At 38.6% G+C, this 27,178-nt stretch overlaps 1 protein-coding gene across 1 annotated transcript in view; it reads right to left on the bottom strand.

The window, feature by feature from the left end:
* RASGRF2 (Ras protein specific guanine nucleotide releasing factor 2) overlaps nucleotides 1–27,178 on the bottom strand; it is a 265,084-nt gene that overhangs the window by 5,349 nt on the left and 232,557 nt on the right. Inside the window, exons 19-26 of the mRNA XM_049766039.1 lie at nucleotides 20,673–20,785; nucleotides 14,469–14,529; nucleotides 14,099–14,202; nucleotides 11,663–11,747; nucleotides 9,308–9,505; nucleotides 4,627–4,706; nucleotides 2,982–3,099; nucleotides 2,381–2,449 (exon numbers count right to left, since the gene is read on the bottom strand). Coding sequence (XP_049621996.1) covers nucleotides 2,381–2,449; nucleotides 2,982–3,099; nucleotides 4,627–4,706; nucleotides 9,308–9,505; nucleotides 11,663–11,747; nucleotides 14,099–14,202; nucleotides 14,469–14,529; nucleotides 20,673–20,785 — 828 coding nt within the window. The remainder of the gene's footprint in view (nucleotides 1–2,380; nucleotides 2,450–2,981; nucleotides 3,100–4,626; nucleotides 4,707–9,307; nucleotides 9,506–11,662; nucleotides 11,748–14,098; nucleotides 14,203–14,468; nucleotides 14,530–20,672; nucleotides 20,786–27,178) is intronic.

Raw genomic sequence — 27,178 nt, 5'->3', positions numbered from 1 at the left:
CAATATTTTATTTATTTTTGTTTGTTTTTAATTTTTTGGGAAACCTGGTATCACTCAGATATTACTCCAGGCTCTGCACTCAGTAATTACCCTTGGCAGGCTCAGGGGATGATATAAAATGCTAGGGACTGAACCCCGGTTTGCCAATGCAGTGATGCTATGCTATCACTACAGCCCCTAGTCTTTGTTTTTTAAATGTGATTTTTAATGTGATGGAATATAAGCATAGCATATATTTTAAATGTCTATAAAGGCAAAATTATAAACTTTAAAGAAAATATTATCTATTTTTTATACTCCTCCACTTTTCATACCTCTCTCTACCTACATTTCCTCAGGTAGCCTTAGTTCTATTATCAGAGTCCACTAACTTGTCTTTTATTTGTAATCATGGTATTTAAATAAAGATATTTAAAAAAAAACAACTCACCTGGAAGCAATCCTCTACCAGGGAAGACCCTACCGCTGCTCTGACATCGATCTGCTCAAAAGAGACTTCCCTTAACACTAAGAAGATTTGACAGCAACAACAACCTACTTACAGGACAGGGCTCTCTGCATTGCCCTTTAATTGTGAGGCAAAACTAGAGGATGTTCCACATCCTGCCTTCAATGTAGGATATGCAGATTCCAGGATCTTTAATACAGAAATATGATACCAACAACAGAGACTGTGTGAAAAATAAAACTGTATTGGCACTACAGACAATGACTTGGATTGGACAAACTAGTTTGCCTGGAGCCTAGAGTTGGTCTTATGCCAGGAAATTTCAGGGGTAGGGTCTCCTTGTATTTAGGCCAAGGCTTTTCCTTTCCATGTCCCTCATATTTTGGTGGGCTTATGCAAACAATTATTGACACACTAACACCATTTTTACTGTGCTCCTTTGACTCTAATCCTTAAAAAAAAACACCCACTTAAACTTTTGAGGTTAACTTAAACTAATATGCATGAGCATGGAAATGTAGAAAAATACTATGCCTTCAATGTTTAAGGAGTTACATAATTTTTATGGCTTTAGATTGCTTTCTGTGCTGCTAAGAAATATAATGTATTACAATCTGGGGACTTGAGGGACAAAGTAATTGTACATGGGTTCTGTTTTAATGTTCTTTGGCTGAATGTTCAAAGTTAAGATATCAGCAAGAGGACTTCTGAGAATTCTGTTTATGGGTGATTGTCCTTCCACTGTAACTTTACCTTGTCCTCTTTCTTTGCATCTTTGTTCTCATAATTAAAAATAAAAAATTTAAAAAAAGAAAAAAAACAAAATTGTTCATTTTTGGGTTTTAATCATAAGTATACACCATTCTTCAGCAGTTCACCTTTCCTATCCTCTCTTCTATCCCCCACCCTGTCACCTTGACTTGCTCTAAGAAAGGCAAATTGCTTCTTTCTTTTCCTTTGCTCTTTTTTCTCTCTCCCTCTCTCTCCTTTATGATAAATACTTTTATTCTCCTTGCTTTATGTTATAAATATTCTCTCCTAGTATGATGCTTATTTTATGACATTTTTTTTTTGGCTTTTGGGTCATACCCAGAGGTGTTCAGGGGTTACTCCAGGCTCTGTGCTCAGAAGTTGCTCCTGGCAGGTTCATGGGGCCATATAGGATGCCAGATTTGAACCAGGGTCAAACTAGGCTACACCCAGTGATGCTCAGGGTTTACTCCTGGCTATTTGCTCAAAAATAGCTCCTGTCTTGGGGTACCATATGGGATGCTGGGGATTGAACCCAGGTCCGTCCTGGGTCAGTAGCATGCAAGGCAAACACCTAACTGCTGTTGTATTGCTCTGGACCCCAAAGTTTATCTCTTATAATCTTTACATTTTGCTCTTAAGAAAGCTTTCCAAATCCAACAATAAAAATTTTCTTTTTGGGGCTGGAGAGATAGCACAGCAGTAGGACATTTACTTAGGACGAATAGTGGTTCGAATCCCAGCATTCCATATGGTCCCCAAGCCTTCCAGGAGTGATTTCTGAGCACAGAACCAGGAGTAACCCCTCAGTCTCGACATATATGACACAAAATCCCCAAAAATATTCCTTTGGGGGCTGGAGCAACAGTCTAGTGGATAGGGCATTTGCCTTGCATATATCCTTTCAGGTTTGATTACTGGTATCTCATATGATCCCCTGAGCTTGCTAGGTGTAACTAGTGAGCACAGAGCCAGGAGTAACCCTTGAGCACCACTGAATGTGGCCCAAAAACTAAAAAAAAAAAAAAAAAAAAATTCTTTCTATTTTTCTTCCTATCATTTGCCAAAGATCTATCTATTTAGTGAGTCAACTTTTGGCATTATTGATCAACTTTACTGCTATATTGAATTCATTCATTTCCTGTTTTTAAAATTCATTCCTTTACAAGCATACCATATTACCTTTGGTTGATGGTCTATTCGATAGGAAGTCTGCTGGAACTGGCGTATCTCTCTGATGATGTGAGATATCTAAGAGAGGCAACAAAAGCAAAGCAAAGGTCTTTCCCCATGCCTCAGCACATCTTATGGCCCCTTCTTGGAGTTATCACTTTCTTCAGGGAAGTAGCTGGACCTGCATGGTCACTCTTGGCACCCAAGTCTTAACATTTTAGTAAATGATAAATGATAACAGAAATCCTAATTGGGGAATAATTTACACTGAGTAACCCAAGGTGTTTTCTGGGGAGGGGTGTTATTTTTCATTAGACTCTTTGCTTCTAATTTTTGTACTCAGAATCCAGTTGTCCAATAAATATCTATCTATCCTTGATCTGGCCTTAAATGTCAACTTTGAGATGAGATTCTATACATTTTTTGCCCAGACTGCAACTAAAATCGCTTGTGCAAACTCCCCTCCATGAACCAATATCAAGTATTGGACCCTATGTCCCTCATGTCACAAATCTTGAGACAGAAAAGTGAACAGTGATGTTCAGGGCTTAGTGTCTGCCTGAAGGCACTGAATTTATTGAAACAGACTGTGCATGAAATTCTCACCTACCATTCTCATCTTGGAGAAATTGACAAGGCCTTCCTCAGTAAAGTTTGGTGTTCCTTCTTCAATAAATGCCAGGTCTGTCAGGTACATGCCCAAGTATGGGACAGCTGGGGGGTTGCAGCTATAAGAACAAGAAGCACTATCTTTAGCAGCATTCACATGAAAGCTGACTTCCTTCTCCAGTTAAAACAAAAAGCAACTTTGCTCCTTCAATCCTAAAGAATAAAGTCATGTCATTCCCTTTCCAGAAATCTAGTACTCATGATAAGTAGTTTTAAAGACATCTTATAATAAAACATAATACTTAAAAGACAGTTTACATGTTAATAATATTTCTGGGACAATGACACATTCCCAAAACAGGACATTTTAGAGACATAAAATATAAAACATATGCAAAAGAATTTATAAATTGACCCCACTTCTCTGTAAGCTAAAAATCAGCGTAGGAAAACACCTCTCTCCTCACCTTGCTGCAGTATACATATTCAGCCTTAGAGAATGGGGTGGGGAAAGCAATGTGATTAGAACTTGTACATTCTGTTCTGTTTTAATATATACTAGGAAAATTTAGGAAACTTTAGAAATTTATAAGGTGCAGGCTTAACATCACACCAAAGTGAAATTTTTCTTGTTGTTTATTGCTTGTTGAATGTGGGGTAATGTGTTTGATCTTTTCAGTGTCTAGAGCTGAGAACAAGGGCTTCTGATCTAGAGAGAATTGATCAGATTAAGTCTAGACTTCTGATTGACCATTACTAAGTGGTATTAGACAAATGCTCTGAACAGCAGTTTCCTTATGTGTAAAATGGAGACAATAAAACTTTATAGTTTTTGTGAGGCTTAGATACATCAAGGACTTATGAAATCTGTCACTTAATAGAACTATTCAGTTTTATTATTGTTATTGCTATATTACTAATATTAATATTGTATTACTATCATTATGCATCTTTATTTTACTCGTAGCATCAAAAGACTTTTTTTCCCAAGTAGTTTGAGCATATGTGGTAGAGCATAAGACAAAGTGTTGAAGAAGATACTGGGTACATTTCTATTCTCTGTCACTCTACTTATATGTGTAGAAAGAAAGAAAGATCCACTGACCACTCCCAAATAACAATTATCCACTGGTAGTAGCATATTTAAAGAAAGAAATAAGAAGTTATTATGCTGAACTGGGAAATACTGAATCAGGATTGTTCCCAATAAATCACTTACTAAAGGTTTGTTTTACTATGGATACATTTTCTTCATAGACACAATGAGTATCTCCCAAAATCACATACTATATATGTGTTATTTCAAATGAAAAGGAAAATAAGGTCTCAAAGGGATAGTAGAGCTGGTAAGGCTCTTAAATTGCATGCAACAAACCCAGGTTTGATACTCAGTACCCTATAGTTCCTTTGAGATCACCAGGAGCAATCTCTTAAGTCCTGAGCACTGTTGGGTGTGCCCCCCCAAAAAAAATAAAGAAAGAAAAGGAAAGGAAAACCGTAAAAAAACAATAACCCTAGATTATGATGTAAGTGGTTTCCCATTTGTTCTGTTCAAAGCAAAGAAGGAACAAGGCACTACTTGTATAACAATTAAACTATTGAAATACATTTTAATCTTGAACAATTTAATAATTAAAAGGACTTACTTCTTAAGGGTTTCTCTGAGATTTTTAAATCTTCCTTCAGATGAAACTGTTTTTTGAAGCTTATCCATTAGAGCTTTGGTCTAGGGGGGAAAAAAAGCTTACGTTCTAAAAGTAGTCAAGGATTTGAGAAAAGAGAGTTGCCAAAACACACCTAAATCTCCTCCTACAATTGTAATGTGATATGACTTTGTATGATATAATCAGGCTTTCCAAATATAAAGTTAGAACATTATACTTACATATAATACTTTAAGGAAAATATGTAGAGAAGAGACAATGACTACATTACTCATTTAGAAAAAAAAAAAAAAAAAGAAAATGTACCGAAATAAAATTCTCATGCACTAGAACTTTAGGATCTCAAGAAATTGAAAGGCATATTTTGAAGAAGGGATCCAAAAAAAGAGATGCCACTCAGATAGTTCTCATGATGTATCTTTTTGGTTGGTAATATCCTATTCATCAAAATACATATTTGGTTGCTTTGCTATATCCAAAATCCTTTCTCCCAAATCATTTATCTTATAATTGTCATCAACTTGTTGGAAAGTATAACTGGTAATTACTAAAAAATACAGTTTTGACTTTGGGCTGAAGCTTCTTTCAATGGACATGAAAGAGTGATAATCTTTGGAGAGGATGGCTACATGCCAAGACACTTGGCTAGGATAAGCTCTTGCTATCCAGGATGCTTTCTTTGACTCTGTCTCAGTCTGGTGTGGAGATTCTTAGCTTCACAAATGCATTCAAAATGGTTCATAGGTGGCCTGAGGACCCTGAGACACAACAACAAGCAGGCCTGAATATCAGGGGAGAGTTTGGGGAGTGGGATGATATTAGATAGTCCAACTTCCTGGCCTAGGAATAACATCAGCTAAAAGAAGCTATTAGCAAAAAAATCTGTACTATAGTCACAGACAAAAATCAGGGGGCTCCAGAGTTCATGTTTTACTAGGCCTTGAGCATATTTTGCAGACTGTACTCAGATCTGGAGATGGGATTGCTACAGACTGTATTGTCAGTGTCTGAAATAGACCCCATCTAATATGACTGAGTCAATTTTTCCATTTTGAATAGCAGTTGAAGCCATTTTGAGTGACTCATACAAACATTCAATGGCACGCAATTCTCACTAGTATTATAGGCAAAATTTAAAATCATAGTTTTTTTGTTTGTTTGTTTTGTTGTTGTTGTTGTTGTTTTAGTCACACAAAGTGTTGCTCAGGGTTGGCTCTGTACTCAGAATTATTCCTAGTGATATTTAGGGAAATCATATGGAAGCAAACCTGGGTCAGATGTGCAAGACAAATGTCCTACTTGCTGTATTATGTCTCCAGTCCCTGAACATAGTTTTGTTTGTTTATTTTAATGTAGTGTTCCTTTGTATTCTCCTAGGTAAATAAGATGTGAACCCTTTCAGCAAAATGAAACAGAAATATCCTATCATGGACAACTATAATAGTGCAAACTCCTATTGAAGAAGTGGAACTGTGTGCTTCTAGAACCTATTTTAAAATGAATGGATAACAGTTCATCTTCATTTTATGTTATAAACATTTCCCATTCCTCCAATTCTAGATCTGGAAGTTAAATTTGGGGAAGAGAAACAATTTGTTAGCTACAGCTGTCTTTGCACCTTAGAAGGATAGTTTTAATATTAATTTTATCATCCTTATTTCTTTTCTTTTCTTTTGTTTGTTTTTTGGGTCACACTGGCAGCGCTCAGGGGTTACTCCTGACTCTACACTCAAAAATTGCTCCTGGCAGGCTTGGGGGACCATGTTGGGAGTCGAACCATCGTCCTTCTGCAAGCAAAGCAAATACCCTGCCTCCATGCTATCTCTCTGCCCTATCCCTATTACTTATCAGTTCATTTATTTATCATTGTGAATGCTTTCAAAGATGTGATAATATTTATGTATACTACAAAAACTTAATACAAAGTCTTTGTGTTTCAAAGACTATAACAAAGGTTTAATATTTTCTTAAAGAAGATGTAAGCATTGGCTTGCTTTTTTGTCATGATTGGTTTGGTAAAATGCCAATTAAAAGTTTCATAAAGCATTTTCAAAGATAGATTTTAATTCTAAAATGTTTAAAAGTTATAGCACTACTGTAGATAAAATAATTTAAAATAGAAAAAACAAATGGAGAGATATAAAAATAACTCAAATATAAAAGGTAAAAAGCCAATATATAAAAGCCGGTTCAAAGGAGAAGAGGACATGTCTAGCATGTACTGAGTTTGATCCTGGGCTCCATTGGATCTAAGCAGCACCATATCACTAACCCCAAGCATTGAACCATGAGGCCCTGCAGGCCAGCCACATATAACCAGAGTTGACTCCCTAGGCTTATGAGCACTGCTGGGGAGTTAATTTCCTGGTTGATAATTATCTATAGTTATGTGAAATATTTTACTAGAAGAACTGGGGGAATGGTACAGTTGATTTAATATTATTTTTTATGTTAGCATATGAATCTGATCAGTTCAAATTTTAAAAATAATTATTTCAGAGGCTAGAGAGATAGTACATGGGTTAAGGCAATTGCCTTGCATGTGGCCTAATCTGGTTTGACCCCTGAAACTGCTTATGGTTCCCCAAACCCCATCTGAAGTGATTTTGAGTACAGAGTTAGGAGTATGCCCTGAGCAGCTTTGGGTATGGCCCCAAACAAACAAACAAAATATTTTAAGGTCCAGGAAATATTAATAGCAATTAAGGCAATTAACATGCCTTCTATACACCTGGTCTAGATTCAATTCCTAGCACCACATGGTCCTCCATCTTCAGGTATAGCCCTGAAGACCCTAAATAACACTGGTTATGGCCCTAACCCCCCCACCCCGAACTACACTGAACTGATAGCATAGTTGGCTGGCAATTATAAGTGGGACCCTTGGACGTCCTAAACACTACTTAGAAGATTTTTTTCACCCACCAAGAACTTTTAATTATGTACTAATTTATTTGCTTATTTATTTTTTGGCTATACTCAGCTGTGCTGAGAGCTTACTCCAGGCTCTGAACTCAGGAATCACTTCTAGAGGACTTGGATGACTATATGGGGTACTGAGAATCGAACCTGGACTAGATACATGCAAGACAAGCACCCTAATTTTTGTGTTCCCTAGATATCCACCCTCCCCAAACACAATTTTTACATTAGAGCTGAGGACATGACTCAAAGGATTAATGGATTAATGTGCATGTCTTGCATATTGAAACCCAAGGTTATATCTAAGACTAGATTGTCACCAATCACTGCTGGGAACAACCTGAAAGTACCATTGGATTTGGCTCTCAAACAAATATTAAAAACAGGTTTTAATTTGCAAGGCTGAAGTTTTGTTCCCAGGAAAATATTTGTGAGCTCTAGTGGGTCAAGTTTGAACCTCTCAGACTATTTTTACTGAGAGATAAGAGAAAGGGTATGTAAATAGGATAAAGGATATGACTTAAGTGAAAAAGATTTGAGGAGAAATAAGCAGTAAAATGAGGTAGAGGTATTATTTTCTGTTAATGTGAAGAATACATGAATACTCTCAGAGGGAAAAGGAAACCAGATTATTTTAGGAAATATAAACATTACCCTTTCTGTTAAAACCTTGGAGGAGGCCACCCCTGCTCCTAGCCTTCACCAACTTTGGGGAAGTAGCAAGGCAGGCATTGTGGTCAGTGGAAGAAGATTAGGTAGAAAGAGCTAGAGAAGTAATATGGTCAAAATAAAAATTATATATATAAAAAAGAAAGGGCTAGAGAAGATCCTTTATTTCTTAGCCCCAAAAGAACTTTGAAGAATTGGAAACTTCTAAATCCTTTGGGAGGGTTAGATCATTATTACGGTCAATTGTTGTTTTATCCACTAAGAATTACCAAGTGCAGCCTGTAATAAAGACAAGACAAATACAAAGGCAGGACCATGGGGGCTAATGACTACTGGAGGGGAAGGCAGTGAAATCCCTGGTGCAATTACCACACAGTGCTCCTGGACAGGGCAAGCTGGATGGCTGACTCAATGACCAACTAGCCAAAGACTACACAGGGAGGACCAGGGCTGCCAACAGCCAAACAGCAGTGCCCTTCCTAGACGCTCTCAGAAAACACCAGGAGAAATAGCAGAGAGAAACTGTAATTTCATTTGAATATTGAAGTTAACTGAATAAAAATGATAGGTATAAAGGCGAGTCCACTATAAAGCAAGTGGTATTTCTGCATATCTCCCCCATTAAGCCATTGTGAGAAATCTACTCTGGGTGTGATAAAGAATCTGGTATAGGTTGATGCCCTTTGGCCTTAGTTTCTGACCTTTAGGAATTTTCATCTTTACTTTGGGGAAGAAAGAATATAGCCAGAGTCTCACTGTGTTAACTTGAAATCAATGTCCCCTCTCTAAAAGATGCAAGAGACAATGACAGTTGTCAGAAACATTGTTGGTGGGTGTCCCTTGAAATGTCCTAATGAATGTTTTGATTTTCTTTTCTTTAGTAAATTAGCCTTTTCAAAATGCACACGTGGAATCAAATAAGTGCTAAGAACCCAGTAATTTGCCCATGCTGGCACCTTTCTTTGGCAACTGAGATACTCATTCCAGTTAATGATTTCCTAATAAGTCTTTCTTGGTTTTAATTTCCCAGTTTACGCCTTTCTTGTGAGGTATGGTACCAGCCAGTGCTTACCTGCTTGGACACTTTGGCCCAAGTTTTCTTCAGCCTAAAGATGGCACTTCTGTTTAAGGCTGAGGTGATCTCCAGCACACCATTGTAGTTGTGCAGGCATCTGCAAATATCGGCAACAGCCACCCATTTTTCAATGGCATTGGCACGAGAGCTGATGTCAGCATAATTCATAATCTGGGAAGCCACCAGGTTACTCATCTGAGACAAGGTAGAAACCAATAGAGGCAGGTGAAAACCATGGCTATTCATTGCAAGCAAAAGACCAGGATGCAGAGATACAATTGCTAGTTATATACATTTTGACCAGAGTAAGGACTTAAATAACAGCATAAGCTAATGAGTGCCTGCTCTTCCCAAGCGTGAAGTGGTCCCGAGTGTAAGGCACCCTAGATCTAGCTGGGGCAGGAAGATGAGAATAACTGTAAAGTGACTGCCACATGGTGGACTGTAGGGCCCAGAGTGAGTTCAGGGTATTGAGAACATGAAATCTGTATGGGTCATCTGTTGTGAAGAGGAGGTTTCTAGAAGGGAACTGAGTTCAAATGCGTTGGAATTAACCAGTGTCTATCAAATTATGTGCTTTCTATCAAAGTAGAAGAGTGTCTGCATAGGGACAGAGGTAAAAAGACAGTTTAATGGAGGATCTGGAACCCATGTGAGGAGCATAAAAGCCCATGTCTGGGTTCCTGTTGGTTAGGCTGAACAGTTGAAATTGCATCCTGAATGTGAGGGAAGCCACTCCCAGATTCTTGGCCATGAAAGAGAACTCTTCCATGGATAGTTCAGAGCACTTATTCCTGATATTGCATGGGAAAGTGGGTGGAAGAGTGAGGTGACAAGCAGGTAAGTTAGGAGCTCCAAAGGAAGAAAAGCAATATCTGGGTTCTGGGGGTAGGAAAAGGAGAGTATGGGAACTCTGTGAATTTAGGGTTTACTCACATTCACATGTTATAGGGGTGAAGGAGAGAGGATAAGGGAGAAGGAGAAGTCATCAATGATTGCTAAATTCTGTGAGTGGGTAAATGGATAGAGAGGCCATGAGCCAAGACTAAGAATAGAAATTAAATGGAAAAAGAAAGCTTGGCAGACCTGGGGGACTGAGAAGTTCCACTGGCCATCTGTTGAGGGTCCAACACAAATGGTAATCCAAATAAAAAAGTGATGAGAGCTTGGGAATGAACCTTTGCTACCTGGGTCAATAATTTTCCATGGATCTATACAACCTAGGCCAGACAGCACTATTTCCTATAGCAGGGCTCTTCTGTTTAGAGCTCAGAAAGGGCCTTGCTGGTTCATATCCTTGACCCTTAAGCAATGGTGACAGTGACATTAAAATGATTGTGTTCCCTCAGCCTATGTGTCCTCTACAAGTTCTATGCAGAGCAGTGTCTTAGGAATCTACACAATTGTTTTGTATTTGGTCTCTGGGTGATATCTAATTTAACTAAGTATTTCCTGGCAGTCATTTTTTTAATATAATGGTCTCATTATTCATTTTATTGAATTTAATTGAGTGATAAAGAGTGCTTTGCCTTTGCCTGACTAGACTGGAAAACATCTCCTTACCCACAAAAATCTATGGTTCCATAACAAGACTAAGACCATTAGAACAGAGCCAGTTATGTTCTGAGGTGATGCATATAAATCAGCTGAAGATTACTGATGGAGAAGTAGAGCAGTCAAAGCACTAAGAGAAGCAAAGACACAGCAGTTATCTCTCATCTCTTCCTTTTCTAACCTGGAATGTAGGGGCTAAAGGTTGAGTGATAATAAGAAGGTGTGTACACCCTACCTTGCTGTTACCAGCATCATGGGGAGCCACTGACACATTTGCCATTCATTCTAAAAAGACTCATGTGTGACAGTGAAGGAATGTTAGCATAAAAGCAGTAGCTTAGACATTACTGAGTACAAAACAGAACTGATACCATCAAAGGTCAATCTCTTACATCTGGAAGTTAACTGGAAATATTGTAAGCTCTGACAGGAGATTTATTAGGGTTTACTTTTTACCATTTACTCAGTTTTTGTTTAAAATTTGGTGACATATTTGCTTTATTTTATTTTTATTTATTTATTGGTTTTGGGGCCACAGCTGATGATGCTCAGAGGTTACTCCTGGCTCTGTGCTCAGAAATCACTCCTGGATCAGGGGGCCATATGGGACTCTGGGGATTGAACCCAGGTCTGTTCTGAATCAGTCATGTGCAAGGCAAACACCCTACCACTGCAAGGCAAACACCCTACCACTGTGCTATTGCTCTGGCCCATGATTTGCTTTATTTCAGAGGCATTTTAATTTCTCCATATATGTCTTCCTGGAATATATCACTGTTCTACTTTAAGATTACTCACATCATTGAAGTGTTGGCTGGTTTTCATGATGTATGGAGTTCTTTCATTTTTATCCAGTTTCATCCATCCCTGACCAAGAAACTCTCTAAAAGTTCAAAACAAAATCAATTATCCTTTAAAAAATTGTGGCAGGTATCCTGAATGATTACTCTGAATGATTATTATGCATTAAGCTTGACCTTGACCAACACCGGTTGCTGCAGATTAGTTCAAGCTCAATGCTAGCATTTCATCGCTCAATACTAAAGAGATAAAGATTGTTCAGCTTTCTCCTCTAAATATTTGGATATTTATTCAGATCACTATAAAGGCTTTACTACTATTGAAAAACAATGACCGCAAACATAATAATAAAGGGAACACAATAATTTAAACACCAAGACTATTGCTCCTGGGTCTGCTTTCAGAGACTTGAAGCCTTAACAGACTAAAATAAATCCATCACTACCAAAACTGTTACTTAAGAACAGCATATTCTGGGGCCAGAATGATAGCACAGTGGGTAGGACATTTGCCTTGTATGCAACCAAATCAGATTTGATCCAAGGCATTCCATATGGTCCCTCAACCTGCCAGGAACAATTTCTGAGTACAATCCAGGAGTAACCCGAGTGGCCTGGGTGTGGACCATCCATTCCCCCCCCCCCCCCGCCAAAAAAAAAGAACAGTATATTCTTCTCCAATTTGCTCTGCCCTTCTCCAGGAGAATGTGGAGGCAACAAAAAGTTTGTCTTTCATTCCCAGAGTATAGAATAGCTTGAATAGGAATCCTTAAATAAGTAAATACTCCCTATTACCACCTCACAGCTAGCTCATGGAAGGAAGTGGTGAGGGCCATGGATGTTAGCTTCATGGCCAATATTCTTCTCCTCCATGGCTCCCACAAACAGAGCACCAGATCACAGCAAGGAATGGTCACCAAGATGTAATCTTTAGAACTTCTGTGGTATAGGCATTAGAAGCAAAGAACTGAATGAAAAGATGATAAGTTTTCAATCTCAGATCTTAATCTCTTGGCATTGGAGGTGCTGTACTATCTTTAGAGCTGTTTACCACAAAGGTCCATTGGCAATAAGGTATCAAGATGATGGAGTAAAATCATCTACTGATTTTAAAATCATCAGTAGATGATTTTTACTGGCAAAGTGAGTTCAAGGAGGTGTGATGGTAAGATCCCAGGAAAAGACCACACCATGGCCAACCACGTAGGTTAGGACTTTTCTCTTTATCTCTTATTCTTCACCCTTCCCCGTTCTCATGCTCTTGAGAGTAGGGGTATCTGTGGAAATGGGGTGGGGGAGAGAAAATTTTTGGTTCCTAATTTAAGTTCTTCATATAATAGCATGGTTTATTTGCAGGGACAATGTGTCACATTTTTCTTTGTTCTCATGGATAGCTCTACTGAAAAGAGGAAGAAAAAATTATATAACATAGAAAGGAAAATTTGAAAGTGCATCTTCCAGCCTCATATCATCTACCTCTCTAATATGACAGTAATTTAGACTCTCTCATCAGCCTCTTCTTTTAATTTAGTTATCTATTCATAAAGGACCTGTGACAACAGAAGCCTTTTATCCACACAAAGACCTTGTTTGCTTTCCCTGTAGTAAGACTTTCTTTTTCTTATATACCGAAACAATATTCTAGGTGATGAGGTTATGATTCATTAAAAAACTTCTCAAAACTCAGAAATATTGGTAAATTTATGGCAATATGTGAAATCAGAATTTCTAAGGCAAGTGCCTACTTTATTTTCCCCACACAGAAAAATATCAGAGGCAACTTTTATCTTGATCTTTCGGATGATTCCAACAATGAGCCATATGGTGCCATACAGTGCCAGGAATTGAACTCAGGATCTTCAACACACATAACCTAAACTTCATCCATTGAACTATCCCTCTGGTCCACAATATACATCTTTTTTTTTAATTTTTGGGTCACACCTGGCAGAACTCAGGGGTTACTGCTGGTTATATGCTCAGAAATCGCTCCTGGCAGGCTTGGGGGACCATATGGGATGCTGGAATTTGAACCACCGAACTTCTGCAGGCAAGGCAAATGCCTTACCTTCATGCTATCTCTCCAGCCCCTACACAATGTACATCTTAAATAAGTTTTTCATGTGATCTTAGGCACAATAAAGTTTGAGAAGTCCTGTTACTACTGTAGTAAATTTTCTGTGATCTGAAAATTATATGACTTGAGAGAACAGAGAACTTCCTGTTCTGTAGTACACAAAGAAACACAAAAACATGTATTCAAAAAAAAAAAAAACCAACCCCAGCAACATTGTCCTATGAATTCTTGATATTTGAAGGTCAGAAATGAACTAAAACCAGCCACCTTAATATGCAGACTCTTCACATATCTGCCTTCTAAACTGAGTCAATTCTAAAACCCGAGTCCTGGCTAGGCAGGAAGGGCAGCACTCACTCATAGGGAATGCTTCTGAAAATTATATGATCCAGGAGGGTGATCTGCTCAGCCAGCTCCATGGCAGACAAGGTTTCAAAACACTCAGCCTTTGGACAGTCTGTCTGCAAGAGAAAGCACAGACAATGAAAAACACGCAGGATGAATCAGCCCACTTTAGCTACTGATGTCTAGAGCCCATCTGGGTATGAAAGAACATGGCAAAGCTCAGTAGAATTAGATAACCCTAATATTCTATGCCAATTGCCAACCCCCTGCTAAATTTTGTTCATGTCTCAAAGTTTCATTGATAGGAAACAGAGCCAACACTCAAGTGATGTCTACCATTGAATAGTTTGGGCATAACTGAGCTAGATAAGACGGAACTTACCAGTTGAATTATGTCCTCTAATCTTAGGTGGATGTCATCTTGGTCATCCTGTGAAAGCACCCTAAAAATATCAAACAAATATTCACTATGAGAAAAAAGTATGTATACCATAGAAGATATGACCAAATACAGTTTTGTTCTCCTAGGTGGTAAACTGAAAGGCTCAAGTTTGAGATTGTGCTGTCCAGCTGGAGACAAGGGATTTCAGAAACAGAAAAGTCCATATTAAGATACAAGAGGATCATTAAAAAGTGATATACCAAGAAGTCACCTTGCTATTTATAAGGTTATAATAACAAAATATAAACTTTTCATCAGTGAGAGTCTGAAGTGGGAGTTGGGATCAGCTTGAGTGATGGAACTAAATCAGTATTCTTCAGCTTTCTTTAACCTGTGGGCCAGCATCTTTCCTGCATACAGGTCCACAAACTGGTATATAAACCAGGCAGAATCAGTTGTTTTTAACCTGTGGACTACATAGGTGTTTGAAGACCACTGATCTAAGCTGAATTGGGGCACTTTGCAATAGAATCATCAGGGTATGTGATAGGCAGAGTGTTCATTCTCTAATCCACTCCTAGTCTGTCTTTATAAGTGCTGAAGCAGAGGCAATAGACTATTCTTTATACATGGGGAGACCAGAAACACAGGGAGCTCCTAGAAAGCAAGCATTTCAATTTGGCAATACAGATGCCAGTAGGTAAATACTTCCCCATGCTTCTCAGGTGACTTTCTTGAGATGTATTAGGTGCTAGTTCCCTGTATGAAAAAGTGTTATTCAGCTATCAATATTTGTTTTGAGAAGTGAAGAATGAATAATTATGCAACTTGATACTGAAGTGGGTGCTGATTGTCTCCAAGAGAGAACGAAAATTCACAACCAACACAAGTTCAGAGTCTAGGAAAATTTTACTGATCCTATAATTTTCTATCTAGGTCAAGCTCTTAAAGTTTTCCAAAATAATGGCACAATCACATATGAAAAAGTATTAAGTTACTTGCATGGTCCCAAACCAGCTTGTCTGCTGAAAGCAGTTAGTTTTAGAAGAAATAAGAATGTGATCCTTTTCTGAGTTCTGAATGGATTCAAACAAAACTGCCATCCTCAAAACTACAGAATAGGAGCTAGAGAGATAGTATATGGGTAGGGTGCTTGTTTTGCATGTGCCCAACCTAGATTTGATTCCTGGAATGCTATATGGTTCTGCCATATAGCACTGCCAAGAGTAATTCTCTTTTTCTTTTTCTCTTTTTTTTTTTGGGGGGGGGGCCACACCCGGCATTGCTCAGGGGTTACTCCTGGCTGTCTGCTCAGAAATAGCTCCTGGCAGGCACGAGGGACCATATGGGACACCGGGATTTGAACCAACCACCTTTGGTCCTCGATCGGCTGCTTGCAAGGCAAACGCCGCTGTGCTATCTCTCCGGGCCCTTCTTTTTCTCTCTCTTTTTTTTTTTTTTTAAGAGTAATTCTCGAGTGCAGAACTAGAAGTAACCCCTGAGAGTTGCTGGATGTGACCCAAACACTGGAAAAGAAAGGCAGAACAGAGGAATTATTTACTGTCTGCTGTCAACCCACCAGGTGCCAGGCATGTGCTAAGAATCTTACACACTATTTGGAGTATCACTTAAAAAATCCCTTGGGGGGCTAGAGTGATAGGGCCCGGAGAAATAGCACAGCAGCACTTACCTTGCAAGCAGCTGATCCAGGACCTAAGGTGGTTGGTTCAAAATCCGGAGTCCCATATGGTCCCCTGTGCCTGCCAGGAGCTATTTCTGAGCAGACAGCCAGGAGTAACCCCTGAGCACCACAGGGTGTGGCCCCAAAACAAACAAAAATAATTAAGGAAGCCTTTTATTTTTGTCAAAAAATCCCTTGGGGGGCTAGAGTGATAATAGGACATTTGTTTTCCATACAGCTGAGCTGGGTTCAATCCCTGGTATCCCACATGATTACCCACGTACCACCAGGAATAATTCCTGAGTGTAGAACCTGGAACAACTCTTGAATATTTCTAGGTGTGAACCTCCCACTTCCTCAAAATCCCTTTCCCCAAGCACCACTTAGGTTTGCCAAGATGATCTTTGGCACTTTGGGACAAGAAGCATCCTCAAATCCTCAAATGAACTGTCACATGACTGATAATAGTTGAGTTTTCCCCAAGTCCTAAATATAACTTGTGAAATCCTAAATAAATAAATACAATTTAAATTAAGTAAAAATAAATTCTCTTTTTATGAGCCCAGAGATGTGATTCAGTGATAAAACAATTGTCTTCATTTTAGTAAGGATCACCATTTTTCAATGTTCCGCAATAATCCTTACCAAAAAAGAGAAAAAGAATGGGAAAGACAATGCAAAAGTTTTAAATTTAAAGAACATTTGCAAAATGCTTGGAATTACAAACAGTAGGAAAGGGAAGTTGGTATTTTTGTTTCCTTCTTTCCCGTTCCTGTTAATGTTCACGCACATCTGTTTGATTATGTTGTTTGCACTTTAAAAAAATATTTTGACCACGCTGTTTGCCAGGGATTATACTCTTTTAGTTTTAGAAGGCTGCTTACAGACTCACTGGAGATCACACATATTAGTTGTGGTACTCACATATGTGCTTGCCAAGGAGTCGTGCTTTTGCCTAATACGTTTGCAGATCTCATTAGTCACTCAGAATTGCATGCTTCAATTGTTCTACTTGCACACAGAGCACCTGTGTCCCTGGTACTTTTCTATATTATTCGGATGGGATCCCCAGTATCACAATAAGTGAGAACTCTGGGACACCACAACCAGACATGAGATCTTTCCAAACATCAAAACAGCAATAATGACAAAGGAAAAGGGTGATTATTTAATTAAGCATTAAGATTGTATAAATTTGGAAATAAAATTTCAAAGAAATGGACAGCTTGCCCAGGGACCAGCTTAGTGGGGTTCATGATCCTGTTGATCTAATAAAAGGCAAATGAAAGTCTAATGAAAGACTCATGAAAGACACCTCTTCAAGAATCCAGCACAGAGCATACATTATATATGTTCGTTCTCTCTCTCTTTCCAAAGCTCATGTGTACCAGGAACAGAATTCTTCCAGACTAACCAGCAATCCTCTTATAAAGGGGTGGCTAGCGGCTCCCGGCCAAAATGAATGCGGCTATTTGCCTCTTATCATTATTTTGTATCCTGTGGCTCTTTGCCAAGTTTGGGTTTTGTTCTGCTGCTTCTGAGGAGAGATCTCCAAGCGCGGAGTCCTGCCATATCCCAGGCTGCGTTCTCCCGTCTCCCATCCCTCGGAAACAAATGCACGGGCCAGCGAGAGGGGAACCCGTGTGTCACATGTTGGGTCACATCTTGCCGTTAGTTCTTAGTGTGGCGGACGCAGCACACCCTCACCATCACTGCAGGACTTTTACCCTCACTCAAAATAGCAAAATGCAATATGTGTTTAATTTTTAAACACATTGTTAAAATTAGATGCTTTTGTGTGAGTGTTTGTCTGTTTTGGCAGGTCACTGCGTGGTGTGGCTCTCTGACTCTCACAGTTTAAAATTTTGGCTCTTTGTGTCCAACTTGTTCGCCGCCCCTGCTCTTGTAGAATTAGATCATTTGTGAGCAAGAATTCTCATAGGGTAAAGGGCAGACTAAAATGATGGAAATAAATAATGTAATAACTATTTCTCCCTAGTTGGTTAAATCCCATCTAAGTGTTGTATATAGTGAAGAAAAGTAATTCCCAAAGTGTTTGTCATTTTTTCCTTTATAGTCTAGATTTTTTGAGACAGTCCAATGTTCATATAAGTATATGTGCCTGTGAAAAAGATCCTCTTTAGGAGGCTGGACAACATTCTTCCTTCAAAGAATATTGAATATTTGAATATTGAATATTTCTTCCACAAAGAAAGGCCAAAGAGTTTCTTAGTTTCTTAGTTTCTCACAAATATTCTTCTCCTGAGATCTTACGCTGATGCTCTAGGTATAGTCTCATTCTATTCTCCCTTCACGATAGCCTGTAAATTCTATTTGGGGCTTGTGTGATTTGGGAGCTGCTTTTTCAAGATCTGATCCTAATCCAGTTGACTAGGAAGTCAGTTGCCTATTTATGTATGTGTGTGTAGTGCTTAATGTGATATATATACAATATATGAAAAATAGGGCCATTTCTCGACTGTCAGCCACATGGCCCCTGTATGCTCCCAATGTATTCCAAGGGATTCACAAATAAAATCACACAAATAAGAGGGCATATAATAAGATAAGCAGAAAGGAAGCAAAATTAGAAAGGAGACATGGTTAAAAAAGCTTGATTAATGCTGATCAACAAAAGAGTCTCAATTGCAGAGTTTGAGATGAGTGAAGTAGGTAATGTTGCAGGGGTGGGGCACACAAGAAGAGGCATTTTGGAAATCAAAAGTCTCAAACAGTGTATTTTGAGCATAAATAAGATAAGCCTATTAAACATATTCTTTATAAAGGAAGCCTTGTATAAAGGAAGCTCACCTTAGAAAGCTTCCACTTTACTATTATTAGTGAGGGTAAAGCATGTCTAAAGACAGGATTGATGCTTCTACCTCACTGTAACTTGATTTACACATTTGTATTAAGGAACCACCCTGCCCTAGTATGACCTCATCTTACTAATTACTAAATATTTTCTATGAATTAGGCCATTTTGAGGTTTAGGAGTATAACTTCAACTTTTTTTGTGGTAAAGTGGGGTGAAGGGAGAGTATCATTCAATCCATAGCAGCCTCTAAGCCAAAGAAGGGTCATCAGACCCACAATCATGTGGGACATTAGGCTAATGGGCTAAAAATTACTAGTTGATATAGTGTCAGCAAAATCTGGCATTGGTGTATAAGCAAGTGACTTTTAAAACTATAGAATAGAGTGAACTATATGGACCCCTTTCCACATATAAACATCTTTGAGTGAAAAGTAATAACTGTAGTTTCACTTGAAATAAAAAGAGGAATATTTTTAGAAATTATACATGAAGTCAGATGGCAAAGATGAACAAAGACCAAACAGATATATGTCAGGTGTCCCACTTCTAAGCATGAACAGAGACATAATCATGAATGAACTGGGAAGTAAATTAAACATATGCATAAGGCCACAGATAATAACCTTGCTCATAAAGAAAGCACAAGGGAAAAATCAACTATTAGTTCACAGAGGCAGGAGAAACCTTGTTATGTGCTTGGACACTGACTGTAACTCAGTCACAAATAGTCTCTAGTGAGAAGTCAAAGTTCTAGCCTTTACCATATAAACATGTGGCTTCAACCCATCTGATATGGAAACTTCCATCTGAAAAGTTGGACAGTAGAACTGGTTTCAATCTAGTGAAGAAGCTGAAAAAATTACAGCAGTTTTAATTGTGATACATCCACAAAACTCCACTGAAATGTTCCTACTCATAAGAGTTTATGGGCTGGAGTTTATGGAGTTTATGGGTAGGGCATTTGCCTTGTATATGACCAACCCAGGACTGACCTGGGTTCAATCCCTGGCATCCAGGTCCCAGGAGCCCGCCTGTAGTGATTTCTGAGTTCAGAGACAGGAGTAACCCCTGAACACCAACAGGTGTGGACCAAAGACAAGAACAAAAAAAAAAAAAGTAAGAGTTTATGATGAACATGAGTATACCTGAGATGGGAAGGGAGAGGGGAATCTCTGTGCAATGCCTGCTAGAATAATAAGAGAGAATTCTTCTAGAAGTGTTGATTCTGCAGCAGACTGCTTTCTGTCCATACAAAGGAGCAATTGCAGTTCTTTCAGCCAGTCCTATATTTATTTTTTTGTTATTTCATTTTCTTTTTTCCCAGTAGTTACTCTTTTTTTATTTTTTTAAATGTCTTTGTTTATACAATTGATTACAAACATGATTGTAGTTGGGTTTCAGTCATATAAAGAGCACCACCCTTCCCCAGTGCGACATTCCCATCATCAATGCCCCAAATCTCCCACCTCCCTGCCACCCCTCAGCCTGTATTTGAGACAGGTTTTCTATCTATATTTCTTGAGGAAGCTGGGTTCTAGTCTATCTTCAGGAAAGAGAAGGTAATAGAAAACCTTCGTTGAGAGATAAGAAGCCCTGCTGTCCTGGAGCTCTAACGTGGTCATTTTCATGTGCTAGGACTTTGCCTTTTCTGAACATCACACAAATCAACCAATGCGACTTGAGGTGCTGGGCACTATTGCTTTACCTCAGGATATTCGCTGTGGCCTTCCTTTCTTGGGGAAGAAGGTCTGGGTCTCGCAAAACTTCTTCTAGTAAATTTAAGACATTCATCTTTAGTTCATTGTTGAGATCAAAATCCTATAAAAGAAAGGAATTTTTAATTTTTTTAAGTTTTGAAGGATTTGACTCTATGATTCACAGCAACATTCCTCATGATTAGTTCTCTAGAAAATTGATCTCTCCCCAAACACACCTGCATTAGCTTATTTGGTATGAAAACTATTGTTGGTATCCCTGAGAAGTCCTTTTTTGTTTGTTTTTTTTGAGCCACAACCACCTGTGTTCAGGGCTTTCTCAAGTTTACTCTTGACATTGAGTTCAGTGAACATTCCTGGCTGTGCCCTGGGGACCATATGAGACCACAAGGGAGATCAAACCTGGGATGGCCACATGCAAGGCTAGTGTCCTACCTGCTTTACTATCTCTCCAGCCCAATCTCCTTTGGAAATAAAAATTCTTCAGAGGGGCATGTGCTTCCTTTAATCTGAAAATACTGCATACCCTTTATATTAATCTCTTTTCATCTTTCAGGTCCCGAAGTGGTATACCATTTTCCATGGGCCTTTTCTTAGCTGACCCAGTAGATGAGGCCACTCATAGCCCCTAACAGCTGAGGTTAATAGTTCAGCTGCCTGGGGCTGAAATGCTTAAGGCAAACACCTAATCTCCATGTGATCTCTCCGGCCTTTAAGCTAAAAATTTTAAAGAATAATTGAGTATAGTAGTTATTATAGGGATTGAATGAATATATAGGACAGCAGGTAAAGAGTTTGCTGTGTATGCAGTCGACCTAAATTTGAACTCTGGCATCCTCTGAGCAACAGCCAGGAATAATCCCTGAGCACCTTCAGGTATGCCCCCAAAACAAAACAAACAAAACATAACAAAAGTTGTGGTGTAAATGCATACCCAATAAAATGTTACTCTGGCATTAAAAAAAAGAAAGAAATCATGCCTTTGATGACATAAGGGATGGAAATTAAGGGGATTATTCTAAGAACAGTAAAATAAGGAAGTGAAGATAATGACTAGATGGTTTCAATCATAGATGACAGACAACAGGTAAAGCAAGCAAACTAGTAAAAACCAATAAAACTAGCAATGGTTTTTAAAATAAGTGAGAGTGGGATGGGGAGAAATCAGGGTCAGGAGGTATTTTAAGGAATGGGATAGCACTGAAAGTTTGGTTTTCTTTATGATTTTTACACATAAATTCCATAATACTGTAAATTGATGATAGAGCAATTAAGAAAGAAGTCCCACTCCTAACAGCTGCTGGGAATTCAGAGGTCAACTGCACCCACCAAGTCTTACTTTCCAGAATCCACTATCTTTGCATAAACAGGCATTGATGTCTATTTTTCCTTTGACATAGTTTACTTGTTATAACCACATTTTTTCTTTATTTTGGTTTTTAGGCCACACCTGGTGACCCTCAGGTGTTACTCCTGGGTATGCGCTCCTGGCTTGGGGACCATATGGGAAGCCTGGGCATTGAAACACGGTCATTCTAGACTAGTGTGTGCAAGGCAGAGACACCTTGCAGCTTGCACCACCCCTCTGGCCCCAACCACATTTTAATTTTAAGGGAAAGTTTTAAGTGTTGATTTTCTGTGTTATTTTTCATGATGACTTCTAATTTCAATGATTCTGATAAAATAGAAAACACTTTTACTGTATTTAGTAGGTTCCAAGTAGAAAGATCCACCATTTCAAAAACTATAGGGTGCAATAGAGAAATAGAACCTAATTTGAATGGAATACTTTTTATCCTAGTTGAGAAAAAAAAATTGTACATTTTTCACACTGCCTATTTTATGGCAATCACGATGACTCCTTTGGTACCAGGTGGTAGTAGAGTCCAGAGTCCAGAGGTGTTCTTATCATTTCTCCATCTCAGTCTTCAGATGATGTTTTTCTCAAGTTTTACTGCTCAGCAAGTAAGTAAGTAAGTAATCTTCTTGGCTATTAAGTTCTCTCTTTAAAATGTCTAACAGAGGAGCTGGAGAGATAGTACAGGGTTTAAAGTGCTTGTCTTAATTAAATGAGGCCAATCTAGGTTTGATCCTGGTACTCCATAAAGTACCTTGAACACAACTAGGAGTGACCCCTGAGCAAAGATCCTAAAGTAAGCCCTGAAAACTTTTGGGTGTGACATCAAAACCAAAATTAAAAACAAATATATAATAAAATGGCTATTGGAATATAGTCAAAAGAAAATACTGTGCTTTTCTCCCTTTGTTCTATCACTTCCTCTTTTTCCAGAGAGAATGTATGTGTGTATAAACGTTTAAGGATCTCATCCATTTCTATCTGCACACAACTACAAAAGTTTCTTTGATTAGCAGGAGTCTGTCTCCTTAATAAATATTTAATATTTCTAGTGAGATGACCTAGTCTTCCTTTAGCTATGTTGAATCTCTAACGATGAACATAATCAGATTATCATGAAAGATGTTAAAACAATGTGTGTGGACCTGGTTGAGGCCTAATTAGTGATTTAATCAACAAGCATCATTGAGCCCTTACTGTGCCTCATACTGGGCTCAACAGGGGAAACACTTCTAAAGCCTTGGGAAGGTCTGAGTTGTCTGAACAGTTTTATTAAGGAAAACAGAATGTACTTTTATTATTCTGGGAACACTCGCCTGAGAGGCACTTTGGAAATACTTAGTAAAACTACCCAGACACTATTAGAAACATGATGAATGATTCTGGGAAATATTTGCTTTGCTGATGATATAGGTAATACAGAAAGCAGATTTGCTAATGGTTGCTGAGTCTGTAAGAATTCATACTCATGATTTCCCCTTGTACTGCACAAGGGTACATTATTAATATTATATTAATTATAATAGATTATATTTATAGAAACATATTATATTTATATTATCATTATAATGTTATATCTCATCATATTCTCCTAGAGATGATTCCATTTGTTCCTCAGAGAGTGAGAAACAGATATGAGAAAAAGCATGATCTCCTCAGAGGTCACTGAGCAGGAAGAGAAGTGGTTCTATGTGCTGTGGGAAGTGTGAGATGGTGTGGGGACATATGCACAGGACTTCCCTCTGCTCCCATGAGTCATCTACCCTGTGCATCTAAAACTAACATGTGTCCATGCATCATGGCAGACTCTAAGGAAGATGTGGAGCAGGGGCTGAGATTCTACCTTTTTAATGAGCTTCCAGGTGACATTGGTGCTGGGGCTACTGGTTCAGGGAGAACACTTCAAATAGCAAAAATTTAGTGTTATTATTTACAATATTTTCCATGCCAAAGAAATAAAAAGTCTCAAAATATGAAAATACATGAATCTTCTATATATACTTTCAAGTATATTAAAATTATATGGTATGTATAATAGATCACATATATTTATTTATTTATAAAAACTATTATTTTATTTTGATTATATCTCATTTTTATTGATACTGTTAATGCAATTTGCAATACTTAAATAATGTTAATGGAAATTTTATGCATAGTGTTCTAATATAGCATGTTATTATGCAAAAATTTAAATTTTTACCAAAACACATCAAGTGCAGAGGGCCAAGAACTTTGGCCCTCCCAAAGTTCTTGTTGAAAATAGTCATGGGGCCGGAGAGATAGCACAGCGGTGTTTGCCTTGCAAGCAGCCGATCCAGGACCTAACGTGGTTGGTTGGAATCCCGGTGTCCCATATGGTCTCCCGTGCCTGCCAGGAGCTATTTCTGAGCAGATAGCAAGGAGTTACCCCTGAGCGCTGCTGGGTGTGGCCCCAAAACCAAAAACCAAAAAAAAAAAAAAAAGAGAGAGAAAGAAAATAATCATTACAGTTTCACTAAAGAGAAACTGAAGCAGTTAAAAGCTATTGCTCCATTTAAATACAAATTAGGTTATAAGTCTTTCTATCTAATATATATGTTATAATTATCTAGAATCTAATTTGGGGGCTTTATTTCCCCAGACCATGAAATAGGGAAAGGAAATAGGGTGATGGAAAAGATTCCTTGCCAGAGGCTGCCATCGGGTGCCCACAAGGTGGCGCTCCCAGGCCATTTGCAGCATGGTGGTCAGCACTGACTTCCTGCGTGTGAGTCAGGAGCAGACAAGCTGCCTAAAGAAGGTAACCAGGCCCCCAAGCATCTGAGACATTCTTGAAGTGATCATAGTGAGCAGCTTATTTAGTTTCTTTTTTGTTCACATTCATCAAATGGAAAGAGAGGACAGAAAATTAGCAAAACGGAGAAACTGCTTTGAAAGGGTGAGCCCAGAGAATATAAGATTTTAATATGTTCATGACTAAAAGGGTGACCTTGGTGCTTATTCATTCCACAATCCCTAAAGCAATTCGATAAAAAAAATAAAAATAAAATAAAAAAAAAGGCTATGGAGAGCAAAACAGTCAGTGGAAGTCTGGGTGAATGAGTATGAAACATCTATTAGAGAAATCCAGAGAAAGGGCCTAGAGAGATGGAATGGCTTTGCATGTATGTATCAGACCCTGGGTTGATTCCCAGCACCTTATATGGTCTCTTGAGCACTATAAGAAGAGTTCCCTGAGTACTAACCCCCAAAAGAAACCCAAGAACAGAGGTTTGTGGAGAAAGGGTGGGTATCTATGTAGTAGTGCCTGACTGTCTTAAGAGACCACACTAGGAAATGCAGTTCTGGGGAATCACTGCAAACAATTGAGCCAAGCTGAATGCAGAGATATAGAGTATAGCACACAGCAAGTGCTGAGAACCCCAAATTACTATGTTGCACATATATGCAGCTGACCTAAGTTTGATCTCACGCATCCCGAAAGTCCCCTGAACCTGCCAGATGTGATCCCTGAGCACAGAGCTAGGAATAATTTCTGAGCACCACCAGGGAGTGGACCCAAAACAAACAATAAATTATCAACTGATGGACCAGAGAGTTAGTCAAATAGGTTAAGCAGGTTTTGCATGTCAACCCCTCCTTTCCTCAAACCACACAACCCCAAGCTTGGTATATGCAAACATACACATATGTAAACAACATTGCATTGCAAATAATTAAAAATGTTAATGTAAACCCCAGCTGGAGTAACCTCCAACCCCATCCACAGATCTAGGATTAATCCCTGAGCATCAGTAAGTGTGGTCCCCAATATATATCATACAAATATAACTATTATATAAAATAATATTAAAATATATAACAATATTAAATGATCAACTTACACTATTAGAGATATAAGCTATGGTGAGGTCAAAGATATCCTACCAAGATTTTATTGACTTTATTCAAATACATTTACAAATGAGGAAGAAAGGCAGTATTTTTTTCAAGATAACAGGCTGGATGGAAAGATAGTACAGTGGGTAAGGGGCTTTCCAACCTGGGTTAGATCTCTGGCATTCCATATGGTCCCTTGAGCCCACCAGGAGATATTCTTGAGTGCAGTCAGGAGAACCTGAGCACCACTGGGTGTGGCCCAAAATAGCAAAGCAAAATTTTCTTAGGTTAGTGAATAAGATCTGTGGTAATGAAACTATCTAAGACTTAATGAGAAGTTCAGTGATACTTTGATCACTTGGTATATAATGGAATCCTGAACAGCAGCAAAGTTACTTTCATTATTATGCCCATTTTACTTTATTTTGGAGGGCACACCTGATGGTGCTCAGGGGTTACTCCTGAGCAGTACTCAACAATTGCTCCTGGCTTGGGGGACTATATGGGATGCCAGGGATCAAACCTGCATCCATCCTGGGTTAGCCACATGCAAGGCAAATGCCCTATCAGTGTGCTACCACTTCAGTATGCCCATTTTACATATGAAGAAAGTCAAGGTCTAAGTCTCTTGCCTAAAATAAATTAGCAACAAATAGACCCCAAACTAGAGCCTGATTCAGTCTCAAGCTTCTGTGGTGGGGTTTGGGGACCCAAGGGTTACTACTGGGAATACTCTGCAAAAGAAACCATATGCTTCAGCCTTCTGGTCCAGGGCCATGGATTAGTTATTTGGTAGTGCAAGAGGTCATAACCAGCAGTATTTAGGATTTGCTCTGTGCTCAGGGGTCATTGCTCATGGTGCTCAGGAGACTATATGTGGTGCCAAGGATTGAATTGGGGTTGAACATGTGCAAGGCAAGGCCTATATCTTCTGGACTCTTTCCAGCCCAAGCAGATACCTTAACCCTTATACTATCTCTTAGACTCTGGGTTAGTTTTTAACTTACTCCACTCAGTTTACCCAGAAAGAGTAGGAATCACTGGATTAGTGCTGATAACTTGGCTTGAAGACACACAGTTAAACATATATGCTTACTGGAGTTAATCTAGAACTAGTTCCCAGCTATTTGAGACAGAAATCTTGAGATTCATATTGCCAAGCTGGACAAACTGAGTGCATTAATAAGAATGACAATACAAAATAAAAATAATTGGAGAGGCAGTAAATCAGATTCTTCAGTGCTTTCAAACTAATCCCTCCTGATAACTCAGGCATTT

This window comes from Suncus etruscus, chromosome 2 (assembly GCF_024139225.1).
Source record: "Suncus etruscus isolate mSunEtr1 chromosome 2, mSunEtr1.pri.cur, whole genome shotgun sequence".
NCBI lineage: Eukaryota > Metazoa > Chordata > Mammalia > Eulipotyphla > Soricidae > Suncus > Suncus etruscus.
Note: the sequence above shows the minus strand (reverse complement) of the source record. Positions and strands in the feature narration are given on the sequence as shown.